Source organism: Neophocaena asiaeorientalis, unplaced genomic scaffold, assembly GCF_003031525.2.
Source record: "Neophocaena asiaeorientalis asiaeorientalis breed wild unplaced genomic scaffold, Neophocaena_asiaeorientalis_V1.1 scaffold634, whole genome shotgun sequence".
Lineage (NCBI taxonomy): Eukaryota > Metazoa > Chordata > Mammalia > Artiodactyla > Phocoenidae > Neophocaena > Neophocaena asiaeorientalis.
Genome location: NW_020173971.1, coordinates 315,397 through 327,859, shown reverse-complemented (window position 1 = coordinate 327,859; position 12,463 = coordinate 315,397). Strand labels below are relative to the sequence as shown.

The window sequence follows — 12,463 nt, the reverse complement described above, 5'->3', positions numbered from 1 at the left end:
CTCCAAGATGCCCCTCCCTAGGACTCCCACCCCCACCCTCTCGACTCCTTCCCTCTTTAGTCTCCCACAAAGAACCCACCAGCACCCCTACTCCTGTCTCAGAACACTCTTCCTCTTTCCACTGGCCTCGTCCCCACCCCAGCCTCACTTGAGAGTCTGCAAGGCACAGCCAGGAGTCTGTTCCCAGGGTTCACGATGCACAAAGCAGGGAAGGCAGGGGAAGGAGCATTTGCTGGGCCAACTCCTTTCCGTCTCCCTCTACCGACCCCATCCCCTGCTGCCCCCGAGGCGAGACGACATGGAGATCCCAGGCATGAGAGCGTTTTAGGAGCTAGAGCTCATGCCACTCCTGGAGTGCCCAGAGGTATTCCCCCACAGCAGTTCATTTGTAGGGAGATGGGAAGGCCACGCACAGAAGGAAGATCTGTGGTTCCAGAGTGGGTACATGAAAGAGGGTGGCATCCACCCCACCTGGTGACATGCTGGCTCATAGAGGCAATGGGATCCCTGGGGCAGCTGGTGAGAGCCCGGCAGTGGGGTAAGGCCATATCAACCCAAGAGGGGCTCAGCTGGAATCACCCATGCCCAGCTGTCACACAAACATCGGCCAGGCTCCCCAAGGGAGTGGGTGTGGATGGCTGCCCCCAATCCCAGCCACACCGGCAGAAGGACATGGAAATGCTACAAACAAATCCCAGCAGTGGTGGTTCAGCAGTACCGTCTCTATCCAAGAGGGACAGCAATTTAGCTGGAGGCAGACAAGGAACATGCATGCCCACACTCACTAGGTGGCCATGGACTTTTCCTGGAAGGTGACGAAGGCCATTCCCAGGGGCTGGTCCTGGACCCTGCATTCCTCTTCTGTGATCCTCTCCGTCAGCCTGTCCTTCATGCGCGTGTAGTAGGCGATGGCGTCCTCCTACCAGAGGACACATCCCCTTGTGATGACACGGCCCTGTGCAGGTCTCGGGGGACCCAGCGCCCACGTTCCCGGGGGGTGTGGGCCCTCACCCACTCACACCCCTTCACTTCACAGCAGCAGAACTGGCCGCAGGGCTTGGGGTTGATGAAGGTCTGCTGGCCTGTCTTCATCTGCAGGTTTGTGTAATAGGTCAGGCTCTTCTCTGTCTTTTTTCTGCAGTGGGAGGGACAAATTTCAGACTCGCAATCCTGTGGTGTGACTCACAGAGCCACTCCCCTCCTTTCCTCCCTAGGGGATCCGAGGCCAGCAAGGAAGGAGGATGGCATCTCAGAGGGAAGGAGTCAGAAAGGTGCAGGCCAGCTCAGCCCACGCCCGCCCACCCTGCCAGCCCTCCCTTACCTCTCCCTGCACAGGTAAATCAGCTTGGCCACGTTGTAGCACAGCTGGACCTCCACCACTTCACACGTGGGATACGCGTCCCTGTGCCCAGGGCAGATCAGAAGCAAAAGATAGCCATTGGAAAAGAGAACCCCCCAGGCAGGAGAGACCCCCCAAGACTCCAGGGGTGGCAGAGCAATTACACTGCTCATTTCTGTGCCAGGGGAGACCTCTTTCCTCTTTGTCTTTTACCAAAGGGGGAAATTTTGAAACGTAATACAAAGAGGTCCTTTTAAATAGCATGAAAGTAACTGCCTGAAACTGACAAGTTTATACCCACTTGGCTTTAAATCAGTCAGTACTTCTCCTGAAGAAAAAAAATAACACTATTCATTCCCTCCTCTACCCATGCAAAGGAGTAAATTTATTGTTTGCTCTAGGTCATTTCTACTCTGGACCATCACTGAAATCCTATTCAGTTTGTGACCTTTTTGAAGATCACAGACCTTTTTGGTCTCATGAAAGCAAAGGACCCTCAGCCCAGTAAATGCATTAACTTATTTGATCCTCGCCGTAACCTGTGAGGTTTGTGTCCCCATTTTACAGATGAGGACAATATGTGTCGGAGAGGTAAAATGACTTGTGCCCAAGATCACACAGCTAGTGAGTGTCTGAGCCAGGAAGTGAATCCAGGCGGCCCAGCTCCAGGGCCCATGACTGTACCCAGCGTACGATGCTCCCTCACCATACACGCAAGATCCTATGTGCAACTCCTGGGCATTCCTGAACCATGTAAATCCCCACCTACTACTTGCTAGGCACTGGGATGGAGCCTGGATAAGTTTACATTTTAGTGAGAGAGAGAGACACAGCCCATAGACATGTCAGGCAGACAATTTCAGGTCCCATTAGGAGCTTTGCGGAAGAGAACAATGGTGTAAGTATCCCTTCTACAAGGCAAATTCACACATCAATCCCCATGGATTGCAGCAGTGTTCACTAAAAGGGCTGCCTGAAATGGGAGAAAGTGTGATTCAGTGTTTGTAATGGGAATGAGAGGACTTTTTTTTCTCTTTAAGGTAATATATTAAGTGGAGCTACTGTTTCCAAATGTTGCCTAACAGGAAACTTTGGGGAGCTGTTGTTTCAAGGAATAGGGAAAAATGATTCCAGTACCCAATGTATATATATATAAAAATATCTCTAAAATACCTAGAGTTTCTAAAAGAGAGGTTAGTCAATAAATTTTAAACATTCATTTTGCAATTCTGTTTATACTAATAATTTGCTTAGCAAGTGTTCTTCATAAATAGTGCAAAGCCAAGCCATAGCCAACCCCTAATCCATACTACAAATTAATGACTACTGATGAGGAATGAATACAGGCTGAAACCTCAGCTCCCTAGCCCAGGTTCAAGTCCTCCAGCCCAGGGTCCTGGGAGCCTTCCCGGCCTGCTCTCCCCCGACCATCCCCTTTCCTGAAGCTCCATGAGATGCCCTGCATTCATCGCACCGTACACACAATTTCCTTCTCACAGGAAGGCCCTTCCTCTAGCCTCCACCTGCAGGTATCCCCGGTGCAGGTGCTCAGAGGAGGCTGCTGGAAAGGAGGTTCTGCTGAGGACAGGGCTCCGGACCCAGAGTGCTCACTCAAGAGACACGTGCTGAGCAGAAGAATGAACCACGAAATGCAGAGCGGGGCCCAGGTCCCTCCCCGCCTCCAAGACTGCTGTCTCTCGGGCATCTCTTACTCTGCAAAGCTGACGCTGAGAAGCCCAGGGTGAATCTTTTTCTTTTTTTTTGTTTGCGGGGGAATGTGTGGGCGTGTTGTTTCTATGAATCTTTTTCTCTGCCCCTGAGCTCTCAAGATGTTTATCTGCCCCACACCCTGGCCTGTATTCTGGCTACTGCGTTCACGTGGGCAGCCGTGGCTGCCAGCAGAGGACGTGCCGCCCCAGCCCAGGCCCTCACAGCCCCAGGAGAGCCTGCCCAGAGCAGCATCCGCGGCTCTGTGGCTGGGCCAGGTCCTCCTAGGGTCTCTCTCCCCTTCCCTCCCAGTGGAAGCGGCCCTGCTCACCGGAAGTGGCTCTCCACAGTCTCCTTCTTCGCGTCTCTGGAGAGTCCTGTGATGAACAGGGTCCGCCTCACCTGCCGGAGAAACACACCAGGGAGAAAAGTCAACAGGGCAAGCCAGTCTGCCAGGGGGACACCCTGTTCAAGCCTCCTCAAGGAAGACGGTGGGGACTCAGAGGCTCAGGTGCTTGCCTTCCCGGCCTGACAGAGCCTTGAAGTCTCTCCTTTACATAGCGTCTTCTTCTAGGCAGTCAAGAATAAATTTCCAGGGAATTCCCTGGCGGTCCAGTGGTTAGGGCTCTGCGCTTCCACTGCACAGGGCACGGGTTCGATCCCTGGTCGGGGACCTAAGATCCCGCATGCCACGCAGCGTGGCCAAAAAAAAAAAAAATACATTTCCAAAGCAATTTCAATGAGCCTCCTTTGCATGACAAGAGACTGAGAAAGAACCCAGAAAGGGGAAGTGACTCAAACGAGGTCACACAGCAGATCAGAGGAGGACCCAGGCCTGGAACCAAGTAACAGAAACTCCCTCTCCCCCCATCAAGTTATGGGCAGCAACAAGAGAGGGAGCTGCTCTCAATTCAAACTTCTTGGAAGTTACTTAGAATCAGTAACTACACGCCCAAACCCCACAAATCTAAAGGCTAGTTGGCAAAATGGGGGGAAATAGCCAAATCCTAAAACAATCTACCAGAAAAAAATTTTAATGCCGATTCTGAGCACACATTTGCAAGCCTGAGGCCCCTCCTTACCCTCACTGCCATCGTGCTGCTGGGGAATAAGCCTGGTGCCACTCCTCCCCAGCTCCCGCCTGAGACCCTCCCCAGCATGTGCCCAGCCCCCCACCGCCCCTCACTCACCAGGTTCTCCTCTTTGTACTTGATGGACTGGGTGTGGTGCCGCATGAAGCCCACAGTGAGGATGAGGTAAAGGATAGCGAAGATGGTGTGCAGCCAGAGGAGGTTGTTGCTGCGGGGGAGGGGAGGGACACCACCTGCCATCAGGGCTGGGCTCCCAGGCAGGGAGTGAGGGTGCGTTGCTGGGCTTGGTTACCCTCATGGCACTGAGCTGAGGGTCAAAGGCTTCATCACAACAGATTCCTCCAACAGAGGTTGAGTGGCCAGTGCCCTTTAGAGAGGGCGCCGTCCTGACTAATGAACCCCAGCTCCACGGGGCCCTCTGTGTTTCCTAAAACCCACAGCAAAACAACAGCGGCCTGGGGCGTGTCCATGCCCATACCCCAGCAGCGGGCACTAGCGGCAAAGAGGCTTTCAGACATTAACTCGCTCACTTTGGACGACCTCTGGCTTATCCCGGGCTCCAGAATCCGCCCTCTCCTTGGTCTCACCCATCAGCAGTCTCACACCCCCCAACTTCGAACTCACTCAGTCTGTAGGTTTGCGATGGTCGTCCTCCCAAAGCTGTAAGGGTCTTTGTCTGCAGAGAAGCACAGATACTCAGTTGCAGGGTCACACTAGGGAAGTGGGAGGGGGACAGCACAGCCTTGGTTTGTGGAGCTCTGAGAAGCAGCAGCATGAGATGTCCGAGAAGTCAGAGGACTGTATCCGGTCTTTTCAGAGCTACACCAACCAAGGCCTCTGCTTTGCTCCAAGATGCTTCTGGCAACTTCTCAACCTACCAGGTGGGTAAAGTCAAAATCTGAATTCATCTTGCTTTGAGAGTCTTGTGGCATTCCTTGAGAAATCTAGAAACACCCTAAGCTGTTCCCAAAACCAAGGCTGGGAATCACTGGGCGTAAGAGGTGGATTCATGATGGGGACGCTGGATTCCTGTGGGTGCTTGGAACTAGAACGCCGCGCTCTGATTTTCACTTTGAGCGTCACAGACATCTTCTGGATCCACTACTTGTGGCCTCCTGATTTGGGTGGGGGCAGGAAACTACAAAACACACTCTGAAAGCCCCTGATCAGTCTTGGGGTCTTCCTCCTACTTAGATATTAGGGGCCCCAGCTCTTGGCCCAGGTTTGGGGTGGATTCTTCTCCAGATCTTTAAGCAGATGGAAAAGTTCAGAAAGTCACCCTGAGACCTTCTCACATCTGAATTTGAGCATGAATCCTGGGGTTCTGATCCACCACAATGAGGCCCTTTCCCCAGGTCTGCTGCTCTGCCTGGGCCCAACTCAGGCAAGATGAGGAGTCCTTACCCAGCAAGCTCCCCGAGAGGTTGACGGGCAGGATGACACACAGAGACAAGAAGCTGACCACCACCAGCAGGAAGATGATGTGTTTCTGGAATGACAGGTAGTGGATGGCGTCCTCCCCACACCACTCCAGGATCTGGTCATCTCTGGCCAAGACACACATGGAATCCTAGTGAGTAGTGGTAACAGGCTGGGCCCTTTGGGCCTTGCATGGATGATCTCATTTAACCCTCATGACCGTCCGTGAGGTAGGTCCCAATTTGATCTCCACTTTTTTAAATATGAGGAAACAGGTACAGAAAAAGCACATTAACTTTTACAAACATCCAGCCTGTAACAGCAGAGCTATGACATGAACTCCAGAGCCTGGAGCTCTCAGCCCTCGCCCCACACTCCTGGATGAAGGAAGCTGCCACTGCTCCGCTTTAGGTCTCTAGAAACATCTGTGCCCACGTTTATGTGTAAATAAAATTAACCCTCATCCCTTTCCTGCACCTGTGGACAAGCAAAGCCACTGATAAGAGGTGAGAATCTCCTGAGCAAAGCTGTGTGTGTCCAGGATCATGGCTCCCGCCCTTTCTCCCATCTCCTCCTCAGGGAAACTGGGAGACAGAGGTGGAGTCACTGCTTTATTTTATTTATCTTTGAATATTTATCTATTTATTTGGCTGTGCTGGTCTTCGTTGAGGCGTGTGGGATCTTCGTTACCGCGTGCGGACCTTCATTGCGGCACGTGGGATCTTTAGTTGCCGCGTGTGGGATCTTTTAGCTGTGGCACGCGGGATCTAGTTCCCTGACCAGGGATTGAACCCAGGCCCCCTGCATTGGGAGCGCAGAGTTTTAACCACTGGGCCACCAGGGAAGTCCCTGGAGCTACCGCTTTAAACATTCTAAGGCTCAGTCCATCCCGCTGGCCCTGCCTCTTCCCTGTGTCCCTGCTGTGGCCCCAGAGGCGGGGGGCGACCTGCTCCACCCTTTCCCACCCTCAGTGCTGTATTTGGAGGCTCCAGATCATTTGGAGACCCAGAAAATTCTGGGTTCTGACAGCCAGACTTCTATGCTACAGAGGGAGAAGGGGAGGGGGGTGTCTCCTGTTTTCCTATTCTCCTGACAGGGAGCTACCCTGAGGATCCTGCTTCCAGAAGACAGGGAAAGCCCTGCACTGGGAAGAAAGAGCTCAGGGAAGCAAGGGCCACAGCATCAAAAGGCAGGTGTGAAAGGTGTGGCGCGAGGGCTCTGCAGCCAGACAGACAGACCACGGTGGACTCCAGCTCAGCTGCCTCCAGAGAGGGTCACGGCACCCACCTGAGGCTGGGACCTAAAGCAGGGAGGCTACGACCCGCTAGCTAGCTGGTCACTCAGCAGGTGCACAGGAGGCAGTGAGGATCCAGGCCCAACGCCGCGCCTGGTGCCGGGTGGATGCTCGCAGTACGCTTGCTAATGTTACCCTTTTTTACTGCTTACCTGGAGGACAAAGCTCTACCACTGACTACACTGTTTTCACTTCTGAATACACGACCAAAATGCATATACTTTGCCACAGTACGTGCTTACTAAACAAACACTGGTGAAGATTAAAACCCATAAGTGGGATTTCCCTGGTGGGCCAGTGGGTAAGACTCCATGTTCCCAGTGCAGGGGGCCGGGGTTCGATCCCCGGTCGGGGAACTAGATCCCACGTGCACGCCGCAACTAAAAAGATCCCGCATGCCGCAACTAAGAAATAAATAAATAAATAAATATTTTAAAAAAATAAAACCAATAAGTGAGTAATTTTCATCAACAATTTTTTCTTGAGATACACCTCGAATTTCCCTATTTTGCTGGGAAAGGCAATTTGGAAGGAAACTGAGAGGCCTCTTTAAATGTCAGTTGTGGGCTTCCCTGGTGGCGCAGTGGTTGAGAGTCCACCTGCCGATGCGGGGACACAGGTTCGTGCCCCGGTCTGGGAAGATCCCACATGCCGCAGAGCGGCTGGGCCCGTGAGCCATGGCCGCTGAGCCTGCGCGTCCGGAGCCCGTGCTCCGCAATGGGAGAGGCCACAACAGTGAGAGGCCCACATACCGCAAAAAAAAAAAATGTCAGTTGTAACGCTGGGCGTGAGCAGCTGTTAAAATTTAATTGCAGGGCTTCGCTGGTGGCGCAGTGGTTGAGAGTCCGCCTGCTGATGCAGGGGACACAGGTTCGTGCCCCGATCCCGGAAGATCCCACATGCCGCGGAGCGGCTGGGCCCGTGAGCCATGGCCACTGAGGCTGCGCGTCTGGAGCCTGTGCTCCACAGTGGGAGAGGCCACATCAGTGAGAGGCCCGCGTACCGCGAAATAAAAAAAAAATTAATTGCAGCCTTAAAAACAGTCAAAGGGTAGTCCTTTCTGTGGCAGGAACAGAAGAGAAAAAACAGTGGGAGTTGAAATGGAAAAATATGTCTGATACAGCATTAAAATGACAAAGCAGAATACGCAACTGTATGGGTATGGCCTCACTCAATGAGAAGTGAGGTCCTCGCAGAGAGGGCAGGAAGGGGACATGGAGTGATAGAAACAGTGGGTATGGACTGCGGTGCAAACCGTCAGCAGCCTTTGCTAGTTAACGTGAAGATGATGAGTCAAAGTTTCTGGCTTTGCCCCACCCGATCGAGGCAGAGAGTCGGGGGCACAGCCCCGGGTAGGGGAATGGCCTAAGTCCCAACCAGCGGTGCCACAGGCAGTGGCTGACCAGAGGGAAACATGCCGAGGGCATCCTTCAGAGGTAGGGGTAGGGGTGACTTAAAATTTCTTCCTATGAATTCTGTTCTGTACGTGATGGATTGTTGCACAGAATATGCATGACTTCCAACACCTGGAGGAAACGCTGACATGATTTTGGAGTGGGCAGGGAAGGGCGAGGCAGGCAAACCTACCTCTCCCACCTCTGTCCCCTCCTCCCTCCCAGAAACCTCCCCTCCTACTCCAGACCAGAGTTCACTGGTTTCTTCTGCACAAAATGCTTTCTGCCAGTTCCCCTGGGAACAACTCTCACCAGCCTGGACTGTTCACAACACGCTCACGCGTGTGAATGCATTTGAACTAGACAGAGCAGGTGTTATTCTCAGCCTGCTTTTATAGTTGGGGAAACTGAAGCCCAGAGAGAGGGACTTACCCAATGTCCTAGAACTGTCACGTTTCATCACTTCTAAGATGGCATTTCCATATTTCAACACCTCTGAAATGGGGGGCACCCTGGGATCATAGCCAATCACAGCATAATGGGAAGCATTTTCTCATTCTCGGTGCTGTGCGTCTTACAACGGCGGTTTCTCAGATAGGATGCAACACGGCCGCAGGCAGCAGAGCTGAGACTCGCAGCTTGGCACTGCCACCACATGCAAGGGGACTAACTGGCTTATAATCACCAAGCGCCTCTTTCAGGATTTCTCTCCAAGGGGCCCAGGTTTTAAGAAAAAAAAGAAAACTTCTAACCACATGAGCTGAATATATTAAGCAAACATTATTTCTCCACTTTTCACTAATTCAAAGACATGACGCTGCCTAGAAGAGCTTCCATCCAAATATATCCGTGTTAAATAGTACGCAGATATGATTCCTGCCTAAAGCAAAAAATTAGCTTTAATGAGCTTGCACGGGGGCTCCCCGGGCCACCTTTATTCTCAGCCCCCAAGTATAGCTTTGGGTCTGAACTGAAAAGTATCTGAGAGACTCCAGCTCAGGATCAGGCACCTTGGCTCTCTCCTGCTGACTGGCCGAACACCCAAACAAACCCACCCAAAGACACCTCCGGCCACCCGCGCTGTACTCACTGCAGGCGGAAGACTGCAGTCAGCCAGGGGCAGCATCCCTGGAAACGGAGAACAGGGATTAGCTTCCAACAATCTCTGTTTTTCGGAGGCAGACATAATCATCATCTTTGACTTTAAACAACCACCTAACCTCCCGTTTTATAAAAAAGCAGTGCTTTTGTCCCAGATTCAGCAAAGCAACCCTGTTGTCCAAACGCGACAGAGTCGGCGTGTTCCCAGTCCTCTGTCACATGCATCTTGTGCCTGGAGATCCTGTGAACGTCTCTCAAGTTTTGACAGTTTGTGGAATTATACAGGCTCCTGGGTCAAATGGTGCAACTTGAATGGAGAGCTGACGAAAGTTCAAGGCCGCTCTGGAGAAGCTGACGGGGGCGCTTCTGTTTGTTTCAAGATGACTGAATGAGATGCAAGACAAAAGCAAGGAACCCAAGCCCACTCAACTGGACAGTTCCCTGGGGCGGGGTTTAGAGAGGGAAAGGGTTTCATGGGTTTTAGTGTCCATCGTATCTCTTCAACTTGATACCCCTTAAAGCTGGACTACCGGCTGGGAAAAACAAATATTTGCTCGTCATTCATTTGACAGTCACTTAGCACCTACTGGGTGTCAGGAGGTGGGGAACAGGGCTGGATAAGATTTGGTTCCTGCCCACAGCTGGCTCACAAGCTAGCAAGCAAGTCAATAATTAACTGTCACACAAAGCCGTTAAGTACGATAACACAGACAAGAGCTGCAGCCAGGTGCCTGAGAATTAATCAAAGTCTCACGATCCTGGATCACGCGGCTGCCATCTTTGCTGTGGTATTTCCCAAGGTCAGGTGTCTTTGTCAAAGCAGAGAAGAGCTCTCACCAGCATGTGCCACTCAAGGTCAAGGGTACAGAGTTAGCGGCTCAGCAGGAATACCACCGCCCTCTCCCTGCCAATTCATTACTGCCCATCCTTGCGAGCCCCCATCCCGCAGCCACAACCATACCTGCCCCTTAAATACCAACCAGCTCGCTTTCAAAGTCCTGCTGCCCTGAGGAGGAAGAGGACAGTCTCTGGAATCTGGACTCACTAGAAACACAAAAGGGAAAAATGGCAGATAATCCTTTTAAAAGGTCTAAAAACTTATGTCTAGTATCTCGCTGCCTCTTAGAGCTCAGGACCGAAGCTACTAGCGCTCGGCGGCTGGGACAAAATATAACTCACCGTGTGAAAAATATAGGCAAGGGCATCGACCATTCCAAGGTTTGGTGAGACGTCAAACTCTGTGTTACGTGGGATGAATATCAGGGGGTCAGGGTATCAGTGGGCCATCCTGTGCTCCACACCCTTGAACCTCAGCCCTGAGACTGGTCTACGTAAAGTGACTTCAAAGTGTTGCCTGTTTACAATATATTTCCCAATATAGCAAATAAAACTTGGAATAAATACTGTATTTTATCAAATCTAAGACACCACTGGTTGTAAAGGGCACAATTATTTTTTGAATCACTAAGGAGTAAAGGATGCTGTCAATTAACCATGATCACCATCGATAATAAGTTGCACTCAGTTTCATAGATGAGAAAATGCCAAAGATGGGCATTTTAGACTTGATGAACTGGGGCATTTTACATTGCTAATTTGGGCAGATCCTTTCTTCTGAGTAACCCATAAAAACACCCCGTGCGCTGTGAATTTGGGGTGTTTGCAATATGCTAACGTTTTGCTTTTCTCTCTGTTTTCCTACTCCCGGCTTCACCATCCCACTTCTCATGGCATAAGGCCTGGTGAAGCTCAACTTTCAAAGCCTTTCCGGAGAACTGCCTCAATCGACCTTCGTGGTAACCCTATGGGCAAGAAGAGGCAAGAGGAAACAACCCAACGAGCTCAGCGTCCTGACCAAGATGACACAGCCACGGAAGTGTGGAGGCTCCTGACTTCCAGGTGCTCTAGTCTGTTGTAGTACTCAGCCCTCCTAGGAGTGAAGGTGCCAAAAATGCACCAGGTGTTTCAAACGCTTCCCCCCAAACAGTCCAAGGCTGGCACACAGCTGAAGCAGAGGCCCCAGCACCTTACCCCAAGGTTAATACCCTTGGGCTTCCACAAACACCAGGGTGGAGACTGTGGGGAAAGAAGGTGCATTTACAGACACCCCCATCGCCCTCCTGCACAGACCGCATTTCAACACGGGAACCCCCTGAGGAACAAGAGTGGGGGTCCGCCTGTGGAGCCCCTGGGGAGGCCTGGGCGGGGCAGCCCGGGCCAGTCTCTGTTTCCCCAGTCGCTTCCTGTTACTGCATCTGGCACAAGATCCTGGGGTGAGGGACAGCTAGTTGGAGCTGGAAATTCCAGTTGTGCAAACCTGAAACTCATTCTCGCCCTGCAGGTGACATGCGTAGAGAGCCCAGGGTGGAGGCGGAAGGACGTGAGTCCTGGCCAAGGCAGTCTGTGCTGTGTGACAGAGCGTCCGAAGCGGGCGGATTAGGGCCGCTGGCTGACCCTGACCCAGAGGAGAGGAGCAGCTCACCTACGGCCCTGCTGCCCTTCTCAATCCAGCTCGCCTCATCCCCAGCCCCGAACTAATTAACCTCAAAGAAGATACACTTGAAAATGTCCAAGGCGAGAAAGCAAGCTGGCGTCCTCCTGAGCGGATGATGAAAGCCTTAAGTATCTAAGGCAACTAGATTTCTTCCGTAGCCCAAGCAGCTGGCTCACAGCGAGCCAGCTCCAAGCCCCAGGGGAAAGCTGGGTGTGTGGGCAATGGTGTTCTTACCGCCACCAAGAAGGTACCAAGGCTAATCTCACAGGTCTGTGGTGAAGAGCAGAGAGAACAGTTTCTGGTACAGGCCTGGCAGACACACTAATGAACACAATCTGACACGAACATCATGTGTGGGCTGTGCCTGGTGGGCTTCACAAGCCCCCAGCCCCATCCCAGCCTCTGTCTCTGTCTCTGTCTCTGTCTCTCTCTCTCACACACACACAGACGCTTGACGTAATGAGTCTTTTTTACCTGTTTGCTTCTGACACCAGGGCAATGCGGCCATAATCCCAGAAGTTTCTTCTTATGATGGAAAATACCAATATTAAAAACTAAAAGTAGAAAAGAAATCAGGTCTTGTAAAAGCATATTGGATGGCTTCTAATTAGGGGCAATTGTTTT

General features: G+C 52.0%; 1 protein-coding gene across 5 annotated transcripts in view; it reads right to left on the bottom strand.

Annotated features, from left to right (window-relative positions):
* TMEM63A (transmembrane protein 63A) overlaps positions 1 to 12,463 on the bottom strand; it is a 32,661-nt gene that overhangs the window by 12,111 nt on the left and 8,087 nt on the right. For all 5 annotated transcript variants that reach the window (XM_024753167.1, XM_024753166.1, XM_024753170.1 and 2 more), the window contains 10 exons: positions 12,314 to 12,393; positions 10,326 to 10,389; positions 9,335 to 9,372; positions 5,542 to 5,684; positions 4,762 to 4,813; positions 4,237 to 4,345; positions 3,378 to 3,448; positions 1,322 to 1,402; positions 1,012 to 1,135; positions 786 to 919 (listed from right to left, as the gene is read on the bottom strand). In XM_024753167.1, coding sequence (XP_024608935.1) covers positions 786 to 919; positions 1,012 to 1,135; positions 1,322 to 1,402; positions 3,378 to 3,448; positions 4,237 to 4,345; positions 4,762 to 4,813; positions 5,542 to 5,684; positions 9,335 to 9,372; positions 10,326 to 10,389; positions 12,314 to 12,393 — 896 coding nt within the window. The remainder of the gene's footprint in view (positions 1 to 785; positions 920 to 1,011; positions 1,136 to 1,321; positions 1,403 to 3,377; positions 3,449 to 4,236; positions 4,346 to 4,761; positions 4,814 to 5,541; positions 5,685 to 9,334; positions 9,373 to 10,325; positions 10,390 to 12,313; positions 12,394 to 12,463) is intronic.